At 39.0% G+C, this 17,499-nt stretch overlaps 1 protein-coding gene across 2 annotated transcripts in view; it reads left to right on the top strand.

Moving 5' to 3' along the window:
• The window catches only part of Dis3l2 (DIS3 like 3'-5' exoribonuclease 2), a 315,411-nt gene that overhangs the window by 8,594 nt on the left and 289,318 nt on the right, over positions 1–17,499 (top strand). For both annotated transcript variants that reach the window (XM_026786355.1, XM_026786354.1), the window contains exons 4-5: positions 887–940; positions 9,610–9,711. In XM_026786355.1, coding sequence (XP_026642156.1) covers positions 887–940; positions 9,610–9,711 — 156 coding nt within the window. The remainder of the gene's footprint in view (positions 1–886; positions 941–9,609; positions 9,712–17,499) is intronic.

Raw genomic sequence — 17,499 nt, 5'->3', positions numbered from 1 at the left:
GTAGACCAGGCTGGTCTCAAACTCACAGAGATCCGCCTGCCTCTGCCTCCCGAGTGCTGGGATTAAAGGCGTGCGCCACCACCGCCCGGCGGGAAATGCTATTTAAACACTTTCTTAAGTTGTCCTTTGAGTCGTGTTGTTATGAAAACAGCTTCTTCCCTCCACATGTCCCAGTGGCCTGTGAGTGCAGCTGGAATCTGGCGAGATTATGGCTTCCTGAAAAGACCCACAGCACTGAGCTGCTGTTGAGGACTGTCCCCAGCTGCACCCCAGTACATAAATAAAAGTGGACCTTGACTTGGTGTTGGAATCATAGGAAGTTGAAGGCAGACTGGGTGGCCTAGCTGTGGGAGCTAGCTAGCATTGCCATTCGCATTAAGAGCTGGTTCTGAACTATTTTGAATTATTAACTTGTTCGGTTCTGCATCATAGTAAAACATGCACATACATTTCCTTGAGGCCAAGTATCTAGTTAGAAACCAAGTTGAAAAATAGCTCCAGAAACATCCATTGTGCAGAGGTCATGGAACTGAGAGAGCAAAAGGACAGCTAATGTGAGACATGATCTCCACAAAGCCTTATTAAAGTCAATGTTAATGTGAAGACCAGTACTTGTCATTTCCTGGTCTGTGCGAAGTGCTGCTGTTTCTTACCTTTGCCCATCACAGCAAGGTGTCAGTTTGAGCTTTCAGTGTTTGAACCTGGTGTCTCATACACCAACCTCAATCAGTTTTCATGCACTTAACCCATGGTTCTCATGTAACTAACTTGTTTTCTGAATCAGACTGTTTAAGAACTATCTATCAGAGAACAGCATATATAGGAAAATCATAAATATCCAGCAAATTAGATTTTTCACAGATTTTTTTTTGTTTTTATTTTAAAGGGTGTATTGAGAATCAATCCAAAGAAGTTTCATGAAGCCTTCATTCCTTCTCCGGTAAGTTTATTAACTTTATAATAAACTTAATGTCATATTGAATATTTTAGATGTTCTCTGAACTTGAAATCATACACTTTAACTAAAAAGCAGAATAGTAAAACAAAATTGAGAATAGGCAAAGATTTGCTTCAAATTTAAATAAATAAAATTTGTCTTTGGTTCACTACCTCTTCTGCCAGTCTTAAAATTGAATGCCAAATGAGAGGGATGGTATTTGTTCTGAGGCTGCAGAAAGCTGCTGGACCCAGGCAGGCTACCCGCCAGTTCATGTAATTGGATGCTCTTGGTTTATAGCTTAAAAGGATTTATAGTTTTTTCCACTGATTTAAGGTAATCTTTCCTAAACAAATATGCTATCTACTTTCGTTCTACTGCACGAGCTAATCTGAACATTTGTCCAAAAATAATGTGTAATTTTTTTTGTCAGTTTTTCACTTCACTTTCATACAGGTGATTGACCTTCAGACAAGGCTCTTTACTTTTTGGGTTTTAGGCTGTTTCTTATATTCATGACTCATCCTCAAAGCTTCTCTCCAGTTAAAGTGTCTTCACACTGATAGTGGTTAGCAGCAGATCTATGCAGAAGGAGCCTTGATTGTGCAAAGCTGGAAGAGCAATATTCTTGAGTTCCTGGCCTGACTTTTCCTGGATAACTATATATATATTTACAGTGGAAGAGACCATAGGGATGAACTTATAGAAGAGAAATACAACACAAATATTTCAGTTAACTTATTTTGTTTACTAAATGGAAAGTTTAGTTATTATCATGTTCTTCATAGGTGATTCTGTTATTAGTGCTGTCGTTATTATTACAGTGACCTTATTATCTGTTCTTAAGTTCTACTCTGTTTCTCTTCTCTTTCTCACCAGATATCAAGGAAACATATTTACTTCCAAGTAGAAGGTTTGCTGTTGCACTAAGGAAAGGTTCTCTGACATTTCACATTCTCTCTTCCTTGGACAAAACCTATCTACATTCTGACTTGTACCTGAATAGTGAGAACTTTGTGGTGTATTTCATGCAGCAGAGTGTGTAGAGTGTGGTTTACATGGGTACTAGATTCTAGAGTTTGCTCATACAGTGACCATGTACAAGAAGGTGCCATGTTAAGAGTCAAGGCTAGCCACCTCTCAATAGGTTCTGTAAAACCAACGTTTCTCACATTAGAAAGGATGATTGTTGTTGTAGCATTCCATACAGGTGGAGGAGTTTGATTAATTCAGGATTTCTTACGTATGAAAAAATAGTGATTTTTAAACATGGAAAGCTCACTTAATGGAGTAAGGAATTCATTCCATAAGGTATCTATGAACTGAGCAGAGTTCAAACCTCTCATCTGCTCTGTGTGTTGTATGTTCACCTCACTGGCTGGAATGATAAGGAGGACTGTAGCATTTTGAAAATTTTATTACTAGCTTTTTTTCCCTCTAAGTACCCAGTCTTGAGTTCCTCTGTGTTAGATCCCTGTTAGGGCGCCACTTAACAAATGTGAAGCCTAGGACTAAGGGACAGAGAGACGCATGTTTCAGATATTAAAAAGTCATGAATTAGGAGCAGGAGAGATAGCTTAGGAGTTAAGAGCTTGTGTTCCTCTTACAGAGGACCCAAGTTCAGTTCCTATTGACCATATCACAACCACTTGTAATTCCAACTCCAGGAAATCTTATGCTTTGTGAACACTATAATTAGGTGCACATAGCACCATGTTCTATACTTAATTTAAAAATAATAAATATAAATATTTCTATATGAATCTGTAAATCAAGCTAACAATCCATTAAGCAAAAATATATTTCATGGGCCAAAGAGATTTCTCAGTGGTCAAGAGCACTTGCTGCTCTTCCAGAGGACAAAAGTTTGTATCCCAGCATCCATGCCAGGTACCCTATAAGCCCTGTATCTTCAGCTCCAGGGAACTGGACTCCTTTTTCTGACCTTGGTGGATACCTGCATGCATGTGCATGAATACCTTAACATATACATGAATAAAAATCATCTTAGAAATATATTTTATAACAAATATGACTCTATGTACCCATGTTTATTTGTGTGTGTAGCTCATATCTGTCTGAGCTTCGAGCTGACTGAAATAGTGATCTCCTGTGTTCTGTCCCTTTCTTTCTTAAGTCTGATTCCTTGTCTCCTCTTGGTTCCTTTACATCCCACCAGGACTCTTGCATGTGTATCTATGGCTGTCTTATCCCATAGGTACTATGTTCATGTTTCTTAGCAATACTACCTTTGGACTTGCATAAAGTACAGGAGTGCCACCTAGGTGCTTGGGCCAATTTCAGGAGACATATTCCTTTGGCTCCTAGAATTCCTTGTCAGATGATGAGGGCTGAGAAACATGGTGAGGCTCCTACAAATTAAATTCATGTGCTTCGTTTTGCAAATGTTGTGCCTGCATGCTAGTTTGGTTTGTTAAAGAAAAGCTAGGAAGCAAAAGCAAAATGTGCTGATGTTTCAGAGGTTCTCAGTTGTTTCCTTGTTTGAAAGTGTTTTCTTGTCATGTTCTATTTAGAAAGTTTCAAATAGATGCGGTATTAGAATTGTTTTTCCCCCTATGCATCATTTGTTCTTTTGTCTAGAATCTAATGAAGTAGTCACATTCTTTCAGAAAGACTAAAGCTACCAAATGTACCTCTTAGGTAAATTTGCCTCTTGGCTGCAAAAACTGCTCATTGAAGCCTAGTTGTAGGTGAATAGAAATAGTTTGGACATTGGAGTAGTAGTGCATTCCTGTTTCGGGCCTCTTTTGGTCAGCTTTGGTTTCCAGAGTTGTCATAAAAAGGAATTGACAAGGACAGTAGTAGAATTCAGTAGTGTGGATTTCTGGCTAAGTGTAGTTCACGCCCATGTCAAGAACAAACTTCTATGAATTGCAAAATCTCACAAGTAGACTAGAAAGTGGGATGTTGAGGCTTGAATGAAAGACAGAAAAGGGCATGAAAAGAATCTCTGATCTGACCATAGGAAATAGAAAGATTTCCTTATTTGTAATATGAAGCATTGATTAAATATCATCTGTTTGTCACAACTTCAAAATTCTAGGGCTTTTGGTGAGAGAAAAAGGAGATTTGACTAGGTTTATTCTTTTTTTTAAATTTAATTTTTTTTTAAAAATTTTCAAGACAGGGTTTCTCTGTAGCTTTGGAGTCTGTCCTGAAACTAGCTCTTGTAAACCAGGCTGTCCTTGAACTCACAGAGATCCGCCTGCCTCTGCGCCCTCCCCCCCAGTGCTGGGATTAAAGGCGCGCACCGCCACCACCATCCAGTTAGGTTTATTCTTACTCTAAAATGTTTACTTAGTGTTATTTGCCATGTGAGAACATCTATCTAAGCCAGTGGGCTAAGATTTTATCATCAGATATAAAAGAATATTTTGTGTTGTTGGAACTTGACTTGGAGTCATTATAATTTCTATTGGTAGTAAGTAGATTTTTGTTTTTTTTATGGCAGATCCCAAATGTACGGAATGAGTCACGTATGTCTTACCAGTGACTTAGAATTCTTGACAAAAGCAAAATACAAAGTGAAAAATAAAACCAAACAACTTTTAAGAAAACTAAGATATATGATCGTATTATAATATCTTTTTATCCTATTTGAGTTGAGATAAAGAAGAGAAATGGTGCAGCTTCTTGCTGCTGTTGTTTCTGTCCTGGAATATACTGGTCTAAGAAGCTTTGTAATTTGCATGTGTCTTGTCATGGGAGGCACCCTTTATCCAGCTGTGGAATTTATTTCTGGTCCAAAAGGATCTATTCCACCAATAGAGGATACTCTAACCATTATGGCATTCTTAGCGTGTCTGTCCTCATTGTCTTTTTTGAGTCAGATTTTCCTCATTCCTTATATTTATTTTTTATGGATAGCCATCATTCACTTGCTGCCTCCTCCTCCATCTCTCTTTTCCTTCTCCTAATAGATATTCCTTCTGATCTTCTTTCTACTGGAAAAGGCAAGTTTTCTAAGCACCCAAGTCAAGAGCTGAGTTGTGTGGCTTTAAACCCTAGTTAAGAGGGATAGTGTTGAGTAGTTCCTAAGTTTAGTATCTTTAAAATGATAGACTTGGCTATAGATAGTCTTTTGAGTGAATCAGAGATGGAATAGTGATAGAATGCTAGTGGTTGTCTCAGCTTCTACTCATTTCCCCTTTCTTGTTTCTTTGAGATAGGAATATCACAGTATAGCCAATCTTTAATTTCCGAGCACCAAAGGATGATTACAGCTGTTTGTTGAGGGGGCATTGCATTGCTGATGTTTTGAAACATGAGAATGGGTTAAGATGACCTTGAACAGCTCTCTTCATTGGAGGGAGGTTCATAAGATCATGGTGCTTTAAATATATTGCAGAAGGCAACAATTAATGGTGATGTGTCACACTTGAGTTATTCACATTCTGTTTACCAGTATCTGTGTTTCTCTGAGAATCTCATCACAAGGTCAAACTGCCGCAATTCTTTGTGGCTAATATGGTAGCTGTTCCTTAGGGACTAGGGTAGGGTGGGGTCAGGTTTGGCAGAATGTAGGCCACAGCTGCCAGCCATCACTGGATTGGAAATTGAACAGAAAGTCTGTTTTAAAATATCTCAAATTTGTTTATAAGTAGAAACTATAAAACATGCTGAATGACTAAAATCCACTCCCCTCCTCCCACTTGAGGTGGGGTTGGTGAGTTTGGAATGATAGTTTTAACTAACTAAAATTTTATAGTACTCAGTTATTTGAATGTTAAATCTTATCAGTATAGAGTGTCTGTATTTTTTTTTTTAAAGTGGCTTTCCAGACAGTTTTACTGTCAGCTCCTGTAGCAAAGCCAATATTTAACCCGTCTTTTATTTTCTGAAAAGGAACACATCAGTATGACTTGGAAGAATAAAGAAGAGTACATGTTTGTTGATGAGACATTTTTATCTCAGTCTCTGACCTCCTAAGGCTTACTTTTCCTTAGCTTTTGCTTGCAATCTGACTTTTCAAGAAGACTCTGGTACCCATTAATTTTTGAAGTAGATTGCTGGCGTGAGGGGGTGGTGGGGGTTTTCATTGGACTCCATACCACTTACAATGGGGGTATTTCTGGCTGTGAGATTAAGAATGCTTCATGTTCATGGCCTAGAGCAGTGCAGTGTTCTCAGCCTTCCTAATGCTGTGACCCTTTAACATAGTTCCTCATGTGGTAGCGGCCCCGACCATAAAATTATTTTGTTGTTATTTCATAGCTGTACTTTTGCTACTATTATGAATTATAATGTAAACATATATGCAGGCTATCTGATATGTGGACCTGTGGAGATTTTGACCCACAAGCTGAGAACCACTGGTCTAGAGCTTCCTGTGCTCCAAAGTCAGGAGTAAGGAGGATTAAAGATGCTTTATGAATCTCAATTTTTTTTCATTTTTTTTTAGAATTTTATATATGAGTATTGTATTTAAATTTTCCTTTCCCTCTCATCCAGCTTCTTCTTTTTTTTAAATATCTTTTTATTTTTATTTATTTATTTATTTTTTAAATTTATTTATTTATTAAGGATTTCCGCCTCCTCCCCGCCACCGCCTCCCATTTCCCTCCCCCTCCCCCGATCAAGTCCCTCTTTCTCATCAGCTTGAAGAGCAATCAGGGTTCCCTGACCTGTGGGAAGTCCAAGGACCACCCACCTCCATCCAGGTTTAGTAAGTTGAGCATCCAAACTGCCTAGGCTCCCCCAAAGCCAGTATGTGCAGTAGGATCAAAAACCCATTGCCATTGTTCTTGAGTTCTCAGTAGTCCTCATTGTCCGCTATGTAAGTCCGGTTTTATCCCATGCTTTTTCAGACCCAGGCTAGCTGGTCTTGGTGAATTCCCGAAAGATCATCCCCATTGTCTCAGTGTGTGGGTGTACCCCTCGCGGTCCTGAGTTCCTTGCTCGTGCTCCCCCTCCTTCTGCTCCTGATTTGGACCTTGAGATTTCTGTCCGGTGCTCCAATGTGGGTCTCTGTCTCCTTTCATCTCCTGATGAAGGTTAATATTCAGGAGGATGCCTATATGTTTGTCTTTGGATTCACCTTCTAATTTAGGTTCTCTAGGATCGCAAATTATAATCTCACTGTCCTTTATTTATGGCTAGAAACCAAATATGAGTGAGTACATCCCATGTTCCTCTTTTTGGGTCTGGCTTACCTCACTCAGGATAGTGTTTTCTATTTCCATCCATTTGTACGCAAACTTCAAGAATTCCTTGTTTTTTACTGCTGAGTAATACTCTAATATGTATATATTCCATACTTTCTTCATCCATTCTTCCATTGAAAGGCATCTAGGTTGTTTCCAGGTTCTGGCTATTACAAACAATGCTGCTATGAACATAGTTGAGCATATACTTTTGTTGTATGATAGGGCCTCTCTTGGGTATATTCCCAAGAGTGGTATTGCTGGGTCCAGGGGTAGGTTGATCCCGAATTTCCTGAGGAACCGCCACACTGCTTTCCAAAGTGGTTGCACGAGTTTGCATTCCCACCAGCAATGGATGAGTGTACCCCTGTCTCCACACCCTCTCCAGCAAAGGCTATCATTGGTGTTTTTCATTTTAGCCATTCTGACAGGTGTGAGATGGTATCTTAAAGTTGTCTTGATTTGCATTTCCCTGATCGCTAAGGAAGTTGAGCATGACCTTAGGTGTCTTTTGGCCATTTGAAGTTCTTCCGTTGAGAATTCTCTGTTCAGCTCAGTGCCCCATTTTATAATTGGGTCGATTAGCCTTTTACGGTCTAGTTTCTTGAGTTCTTTATATATTTTGGAGATTAGACCTTTGTCTGTTGCGGGGTTGGTGAAGATCTTCTCCCAGTCAGTGGGTTGCCTTTTTGTCTTAGTGACAGTGTCCTTTGCTTTACAGAAGCTTCTCAGTCTCAGGAGGGATCATCCAGCTCCTTCTGAGTCTCCTCATTACTTAGCAAGTTCATAACCATATGTTTATGTGCATATATGTACATGTATATGCTCATGTACATATAAATATATAAATATAACCTGCTAAGTCATTTTGGTGTTGCTTATATGTATATGTGTTTAGGGTGTTGGATAACGTATTAGGAAGTTCATCGGATGGGAAGACTGATTCTCCCTCTCCCAGAAGTCATTAATTGCTTTTAACTCTTCGCCTATGGGTGGAGTCGTGTGAGATTTCCCTCATCCACATTGGCATGTAAACTGGTGTCATCATTGTGCAGATTTTATTTATGTAACCATATTGTTGAGATTTTATTGTGCAGCTTCCTTATCATATATAGAGGACACTGTCTTGCAGCAGACATCCTGGCCCTTTGACTTTTACAGTCTTTCTGCTCCCTCTTTTGCCATGTTCCATGAGCCTTAGGTGCGGGACTGTGCTGTAGATGTTCTTTTGAGGTTGGACACCCCACAGTCAGTTGTTTTCTGCCCTTTGACCAATTGTGAATTTTTGTAATGGTTTCTGTGTGCTGCAAAAATGAATCTTCTATGATGAGAGGTGAGAGCTATACTTATATGTGGGTAAAAGGATAAAAATTTAGAATGCAGTTAGAAAATATACTGGTTTAGGAATATAGCAGTAGGCTCTATTCTAGGGTCCATGGCCTCACCAGCCATCATTAGTTGGCTAGATTTACAGTATCAGGAATAAATTCCTTTCTATCGAGTGGGCTTTAAGTCCAATTAGATGTGAGTACCACTTTCACACCTTTGGGGTTATCTTGCAGTACTAATGAGTGTTGTGGCTCATAGGCATTATAGTTGGGCTGGAGGATCAATTTTGCTTTTATCCCTAGCACCTCTTAGTACTGTGAAAGCTAGTTCTCAGGGAGGAGGCCTCCAGGAGGCTTTATTCCTCCAAGTTGTGTATCTGAAGTATGTGGTGTTTTCAGCAATAGGGATTGATGTTCAGTTTCTGGGAGGCAATTTAGGGCAACAGCAACAGCATATGTTATTTTGAGAGTCTTTTGGACTCCCCTGATCAACTTGGAAGGAAGTTTCCTGTGCCTGGCATTAGGGTTTTAAATGCCTTATACAATCATGTTATTGTTTTCTTAAAATTACATGTAAATATAAGTGTTTATATGTGTATCTGTTAATCTCAAGATGATGCTCTTTCTCTGCTTTCTTTGCAAGTTTTTCTTTTTCCAATCTAAAGCTAAAAAGGATAACATCATCTTTCTTGTTTTAGTAATCAAAATCTGCAGTGTTATTTTTGCTTTTGTTTGGTTTTTCAAGACAGGGTTTCTCTGTGTAATAGCCCCAGCTGTCCTGTAACTAGCTCTGTAGACTAAGCTAGCCTTGAATTTACTGAGATCTGCCTGCTTCTGCCTCCCTAGAGCTGGGATTAAAGGTGTGCACCACCACTGCCTAGCCAGTCTTAGTTTTTTTTTCTTTATGTGCTTTTCTTTGTTTTTGTCTGCCTTTAGTATATACTAAATACTCTCTAAGTATTTGGTGATTTTTAGCACTCTGCTAGTTTGTTCTTAGGTTTATATCACCATTTCTTTTTATCAGAAGAGACTTAATTCTCTTTAGATTTGTTTGAGGCTTTGAAGTAATGTTCTTGTTAAGTTAGTAGGTAGATTTAGAGTCTAAACACTTTTAAGGAAATAAATGTTGGCTCCAGGCCTTGGTAAGTTGACTGTTCCTTTATTTCTTCTTCTAACTTAGGATGGTGATCGGGACATTTTTATTGACGGAGTTGTTGCTCGTAATAGAGCCTTAAATGGGGACCTTGTTGTTGTAAAACTGCTTCCTAAAGACCAGTGGAAGGTGAGTTTAAATTTCCTTTTCTAATTATTTTCTTCACAGGGTATTGTGCATTCCACAGTGTACTTACAGGCGTTGTGTGTGTGTGTGTGTGTGTGTGTGTGTGTTTTGTGGGTGACAGGCCCCTTGGGCCCCAAGGTAAAACTGAATGTTGCTTCTGAATCTTGGTACTGAATGGGATTTGAAGAATATTGATCCCTCTTCAGTCCTTCTACTTTGTCAGATCCTTACATGGATTTCTGATAATCTTTTGGATAGGAAAAATGCTTATAGGGTCTTGTCAAGCTTAAAATCACTCACTACTTTCCTACAACCTTTACTGCGAGAACTGGGACAACAGACCCATAGAGATGATGGTGTTCTTTAGAGGTTTCTGCTCTCCATACAGAAACACACAGCAATACATGTTTAGTGCTGGATTAAAGGCATATACCAACGGGCCTGGATCCAGAGGTCTGATTTTGTAAGTTCCTGTGTTGCTTGAGCTAGTTGAGTAGGAAAGAGTTTGGCGAACTAGTTAGCATCCCTGCAGTCAGTATAGTTTAGATTCATGAACAAATTTACTGTTTTTTACAGTTAGTATATAAAAGTGGAAGAAATCAAATCCTAAATCCTCCTGGCTGTTGTTTGAACATTGGACTGTAGTGGGGACATGTGGAGAGAAGTTAGCATGTGAAAGTAGAGCAGATAGGAATTGAAGACAGGTTTGAGGAACAGGACAAGCTGAAGAGGGGAGCCACAAACATATGTTAAGTTTTTATTTAAGCAAAATGAGTGTGTTGTGATTAGCTGAAATGAGAAAAAACATGTTTTGCTGTAGCAGTCACTAGTTTTGCCTGCTCTTATTAATATTTTTCCTTTTGGGTGTATTACTGAAAAACACTTCAATACCCTAGATGGTGTCACTTACTGGTAAACTGTATTAAACATTTAAAGAAGAAATACATAGTCCTTGTCTTACACAAGGAGTGATCCCTTTCCCTTCATTCTATGAGGCCACCATTGTGAAATTCCAGAGTGGGAAATAACATAAGAGAACACAGGTGAGCAAGTAATGAACAAAATATTAGCAGAGATTCTCTAGGAGTATGCACATAAGAATAGGACATGAATAGATGGAACTTGTTCTAGAAATGCAAAGTTGACTGAGTGTTTAAAAGCAGTCACTGTAGCTCATCGTTTAAAACTAGAGTTGACTTTACATTTGAATCAAGTATCAGTCAGTAGACATAGAAAACACATTTGACAAAATTCCGCAACTATTTGTGGCACCAAGCCTACCTTTCCTACATTGTTTTGGAGATTCAAGCCCGTAGAAAAAGGAGTTAGGAAATTGTTTTATTATTTTACTAAGTGATTTTTCTGTGTAGAACGTCCTAAGAGTCTATTGAAAAAAATACTAGAAGAAGTGAGTTATCAAGGTTGAAGGACAGAAAGTTTATATTAAAAAAATCATTTGTACATCTACATACTGGCAATGAAAAACAGGAAATTAAAAAATTTTTTGAAAAAGCTGTTTGCAGTAGGATAAAAATATGATATAATTAGGGATAAACTTGACCAAAAATAGAGCAGTGTACACTAAACCTATAAAGCATTAGTGAGCAAAGTTAAGAATTCTAAATGGTAAGAAATATCATGTTTATGAAATAAAAGAGTCAATATTGTTAAGCTTCCAGTTCTACTGAAATAACTCAAGACCAGACTGATTCAGTGCCCTGCCCTCCAATGTCAGCTTTGTGTGGAAGAGCAGAACATCTAGAAGAGCCAAACAAAGAACAAAATTGGAAGACACAGCATTATCTGGGTTTAAGACTTTTGTCAAAGCTCCTGTAACCAAGGCAAATGATATTAGCATTAAGGTGGACATGCAGATAAGTGGAACAAAAAGAGAACACCTAAATAGTCTCAGACATTTTTTACTCTTTCTTTATGAATTGCTAAGGTAATTCAGTGGACAAGGGATCTTTTTTTTCCAACAAATGTGTTGTGCTAGTTTTATAGACACATAAAAATAAATTAACTTTGCCCCTTAATATATGCAGGGATTAGAACAGGCACAGAGGTTCCTTGGGAACTGAGACAGGAGTATTTCAGGTTGGAGGCTTGACAAGACTACATAGTGAGTTCAGGGTCAACCTGTCACAGGACGAGAATGGAAACACCAAGGGCTAAGGAAGGAGCTCAGCTTTAAGGAGTGTATCGTAGTTGGGTCTAGGTTCATTCTGAACCATGACCAAAATAGGGGCCAACAAATAGAAGGAAACAGTAGTTTGAAGTGAATCAGATCTCAATGTTTGTGTAAAAATACCAATTTTCTATTAGAAAACTGAGTCAAAAGTGTTAGATTTTCAGATTTTAGGCATCAGATTTGAAGTATAACCAAAGAATTTGAAAGATATAAGAAAAAAGTCAGTAAATTTGATTTAATCAAGATTATACACTTTGCTCTTCAATAAGTCACTGTTTTAAAAATAAAATCATAGGCCACAGTTAAGGGGAAAGATTGCAAAAAAATTATCTGACTATGGGATTTTATTTAGAGTTTAAAGAAATTAATTCAATAATAACCCAATTAAAAAACACACTAAGGTTTGAACAGCTTTACTAAAGATATGGCAAATATGGGAAAAGATATTCAACAGTAGTCATTAATGAAATGCATTGTAAAACCACAAGATACTACAGATCCACTAGAATAGCCAAAGTTAAAAAGATTGACCATGTGTTGGTGTTAGTATTGTGTAACTAGTACTGTTGATGTGGGGATAATGGACCGTCACTTTGGAAAGGAGTTTGGTAGTTTCTTAAAAAGTTCAGCATATGACTAATACATGACCCAGCCATTCAATTCTTGGTTGTTTACCTTTGTGAAATAAAATTATTGCCACATCAAGTCTTATAAATGAATAAAGTCTTATATACAAACGTTCAGTTTTAACTTCAAAGTGGAAACAAATATGCATCAATATATGAATGGGTAAACTGATTTGGTATGCCCATTCAGCAGTAAAAAAGAAAATGACTGACGTGTGCCACAAGATAAATAGATCTCATAGTAATTATGATGAGTGAAAGAAGGTAGGCAAAAAGAATACCTTGTGATTTTACTTTTATAAAAATCTAGAAATGCAAAAATAATTAATAGTGACAAAAGATGAACAGTGGTTTTTTAGGGTGAGAGTAGAAGAGGTACATATGTTTGTTAGTTTTTGTGGAATTTTATTGCATGAATATTTATCACTTTGTACTTTTAGTATATATAGTTTATTATGTGTTAGCTTTCCCTCAATAATATTGTAAAAAATACTGAAAATAAGGATGTTTGCATAAGTGTGTTTGGAGTTCCATGAAGAGTTAGAAACTAGACATGTATTTTTGGGAGTCATTAGTATACACATAATGTTTACAGCAGCATCGGTGGATGCATAATCTAGACTCACAGCTAAAGGAGCAGAGAACCCTGAATACTAAGTTCTTGTGTGAGCTGCCATTTAGAGGTTAGGAGAGGACAGTATAGAGAGGCCCATATCCCTGTCATATAGGAACAAAACTATGATGCCCAGGTTATGCCTGGTGTAGATAAGGGATTGATACAATTTGAGGATGTCGGGGACAGATGAACAGTGAAATGGAGTCAACAAACTCAAGCTCTTGTAGTCCATATGAATGTTCAAAGAAGAGGGTATGCTTTTATTGTCTTGTTTTTGGGAACTTTGTGTGTGTGGGTGTATGTAGTTCAGCTTGACTTCAGGGTTGTTATCTTCCCACCTCACCCTTTTGAGTCCTAGGATTATAGGCATGTGCTTTTGGATGTACCTTGTTTGTTTCTACTAATCTCTCCTGGCTGGCTGGCAGAATGGAACTTAGTAGAAAAAGTTAGCAAGTAAGAAGAGATTATCAGTAGTATTTGTCCTCAGGAATATAAGGAGCAGCTGAACCAAAAGAGGGCAGAATTAGAGACATTTAATGCAAGGGCCTACCTAGTATAAGCTGAAATATGCTTTGTGTTCTTCCACTGTGGGCAAGCAATGTATAAAAACAAGGCAGCAGCAAAACTCTGAAAATGTTCTCAATTGCCCCTCTCTGATCGTTGCCAGACCATATTGTGGAGGGAAGTATTCCAGGGACTAAATGAGTTGAGGCAGTTTACAAGTTAAAAGAATAAGAGTCCCTGAACCTTGAGTACTGGGTGCTAGCTTCATTTATTGAGTTGGCATGCAGCATAGAAAATCCTCTGACTTACAAGGGCCAGAGCACTCTAGAGTCCCTGTAGCTTTGGAGGCTGTCTCTTTTGCCTGGAAAGCAGGATATGTATCTTGTCAAGAGGCAAAAAAGCCACCATCCTTTGTGGGACTGAGGAACTTTAGAAGTTAGAGGCAGCTGAGTAGGGGGTTCATAAAGTCTTAGCAGCCCATTTAGCATTCAGGAGTCTGGAGAGAATATGGTACTCAGCAGATAGGCTTTCAAATTAAGCTGAAAACAATTATTTCTTGTCTTTGAGAAAGATGGATGTGAGCATGTCAGGCCTTAGCTTAGGGTGGTCTTAAGCCTGCAAATTATTTGTTTGGGGATTTTGATAAATAAAAATTCTGATTCAGTAAAGCCCAGGTGGTACCCCAAATTGTGTATTTCTAACAAGTTCCCAGGCCTTATTAATTTTTTGTTTGGGGAACCATAACTTGAGTAAAAGACTTACTCACTGGACAGGAGGGAAAGTGAAAGAAGCAGATAGGGGTTATTGGTCCTTGGATCTGAACTCTGTTTGGCAGGAAGATAGTTGAGAAGTGTGGATATCAACAGTTGTGGCTGGGCCACTGAGTCCCAGACTAGATCTTGTGCCCTCTGTGTATTGGTAGCACCCGAATGAACAGAAATTGACAGGGACAGTCATAAGCTTGACTGACAAGGAGCCTCCCCTTCTTGGAATTGCTGACCAGGGCTGGTGTAGGGCCTCCATAGGGCTGCCACTGATAAGAGCTGTTTTGATGTGAGCATGTGCTTCTTTAGCTTTTAGAGGATTTGAGATTTGGAGACCACCCTCACTGCTTATTCTGTGTCTGTGGAGTTCCCAGGCATCTTCATGGGCTCCTAACAATGGCTTTGGTTCTTTTTAGATCAGCTCCATTAGGTACATCTCTTAGGCTTTTTTGTCTTGACTATTTCACAGCTTCTCAGTTTGAAGGGCTTGGAAGTCTATTTGCTGTGACCCACCTGTGACAGTTGTTGGTGACAGGATCAAACTAGAGAGAAGAGACTAGATTTCAGACTGTCATCAGAAATCCCAGACATGTATAATACAGGCACCTCAAAACATTCTGGCCAGTTATCTTACAGGTTTGTTAGTATAAAAACTTGTTCTCAAAGGGATTGCTAGTCAGTGGGGTAAACAACTGTGAATTAATTGGATTATTTGTCTTTACTTCTTTATACTTGTTGTGTTCACTCTCGGGCATGCACGCTACAGTGCCTTTAGGGTTTTGGAAAAAAACAACAGTTCTTTTAGTTATAGCAGTAAATAGTCAATTTGTTTCACAGCATGCTTTTTTGGCAAAATAGATAGCTATAAAAGTATCAAGCTGTGAGGCAATAATAAAAATAATTTACTCTTACATAACAATTTTAATTTCAGAATTCCTTTACATTTTTAGTGTTTGTATATAATAGACATCTACTGAAGGATGTTTGAGGGACAGATGATCATTTCATTACTTTACAGCTGGGAATTCAGATATCTGTGAGAGTGTGTGGTTTGAACAGGTTTTTTTTTTTTCTTTTTTATTAAGCAGAGCCAGGGCTACTGGAATCAGGCTCTCTTGACTTTTGTTTACCGCTCTTTTCCCTCACATATTCAAAGGGGTGATGGTGGTGGGAACCATGCCCAAGCATTGATCCTGTTCCTTCTTGGAGCTTTTCTGGATAACTAGTGGCTTCTCCCATTTGTCCTGCTCTGGGCTAGATCCTGAAGATATAAACAAAATAGGTCCCAGGTTTGCCCTTAGGGAGCTCGTGGGCTGGTTGGAAGGGGATGGAAATAATTATGGTAAGGTTTACAGCATGGAAAGAAATACACATCATTATATAAGCAGCAAACACTCTGAGACAGTTGGGGAAGGTGGCATAAAGGTTACATTAGAATTTAGGTTGGAGGGATGAGGGCTTTTGTTTTGTTTTATTCCAGGATGAGAATGATTTGTCAGGAGAGGGTTATGGAAACATCAGGTTTCAGAGAAGAACATGTGGGTTGAACTGTTGGCTAAATGCTGAAGTCTCTCTACTAATTATTCTAGACATGAAGAAGAGGGTCTCTACCCTCCAAGGGAAACCAGTGCCTCTGGCAGCTCATACAGTCCCCGTATACTGCTTTGATTGGAAATATGTTTGCGAGGACTGGGGAGATGAGTTGATTGGTAACATGCTTGTTGTACAAGCTTACAGACCTGAGGTTGGATCCTCAGCATTCACAAAAAGTCAGGTGCAGCAGTGCACATCTGTAACCCCAGTGCTATGGGGGTGGTGGTATGGTAGTGGCAACAGAGGTACAGACAGCAGGGACTCATTGGCCAGCCTGTCTAGCTGAAATGTCAAGTTCCAGCTTTAGCTAGAGAACCTGTCTTAAAAAGTAAGGCAGGGAACTGAGCGTGATGGTGCAATCTTTAATCTTAGCACTTGGGAGGCAGACACAGGCTAATCTTTCTGACTCCGAGGCCAGCCTGGTCTACATAGTGAGTTCCAAGAACAGCCAGAGCTACATGGAGACACTATCTTAAACAACAACAATTATAATAAAATAGAAATGTCTAGATGGGTGCTCTCTAGCAACTGCACCAACACACATGTGAAGAGCACACACACACACACACCACATGCACAAAAGATGAAGGACAAGACTATGTAATAGTTTTGAAGAGCCTGGAGGTAGTGGTGCACGCCTTTAATCCGAGCAGATGGATCTCTGTGGAGCTAGTTCCAGGACATCCAGAGCTACACATTGAGAAACCCTGTCTCAAAAACAAACAAAGAAAGTTTTGAAGAATGAAGTTTTTAAAGCCAGAAAAAGAGGAGAAGAGATGGAAGAACCAAGACAAAAATCAAGACGATACCAAGCAAATATTTTAGGGGTGTGTGTGTGTGTGTGTGTGTGTGTGTGTGTGTGTGTGTGTGTGTGTATGATGGAGTATATGTGAAGGTCAGTAGACAGCTTCAGGTGGCAGTTTTTGCCTTTCTGCCTGATTGAGGTCTCTTCACTTTGTGAGCTTGGTTGTCTGGCTGGCAAGCTTGTGAAGATTCTCTTGACTGACTCCATGGAATTACAGATACTTACACTACTGAGACTGGCTTTTTAATTTGATTTACTTTAGTAATATATCTTCTGGGGATTCAAACCCAAGTTGTCAGGTTTGTACATTGTGCACTTTTACCCACTGAGCCATCTCTCTGGCCCTCTGTCTTTTAAATCATAATAATTTTATCCTGTTATTTCCTTTTACTGCACTCCAGTGTAGTATTGTACAAAGAAACATATATATGCTTTGTGGCTGATGATTATGAGCTTTTTTTTTTGATTTTTTTATTAATTTATTTATTTATTAAAGATTTCTGTCTCTTTCCTGCCACTGCTTCCCATTTCCCTCCCCTTCCCCCAATCAAGTCCCCCTCCCTCGTCAGCCCAAAGAGCGATCAGGGTTCCCTGCCCCGTGGGAAGTCCAAGGACGACCCACCTCCATCCAGGTCTAGTAAGGTGAGCATCCAAACTGCCTAGGCTCCCACAAAGCCAGTACGTGCAGTAGG

Source organism: Microtus ochrogaster, linkage group LG4, assembly GCF_000317375.1.
Source record: "Microtus ochrogaster isolate Prairie Vole_2 linkage group LG4, MicOch1.0, whole genome shotgun sequence".
NCBI classification, from domain to species: Eukaryota; Metazoa; Chordata; class Mammalia; order Rodentia; family Cricetidae; genus Microtus; species Microtus ochrogaster.
Note: the sequence above shows the minus strand (reverse complement) of the source record. Positions and strands in the feature narration are given on the sequence as shown.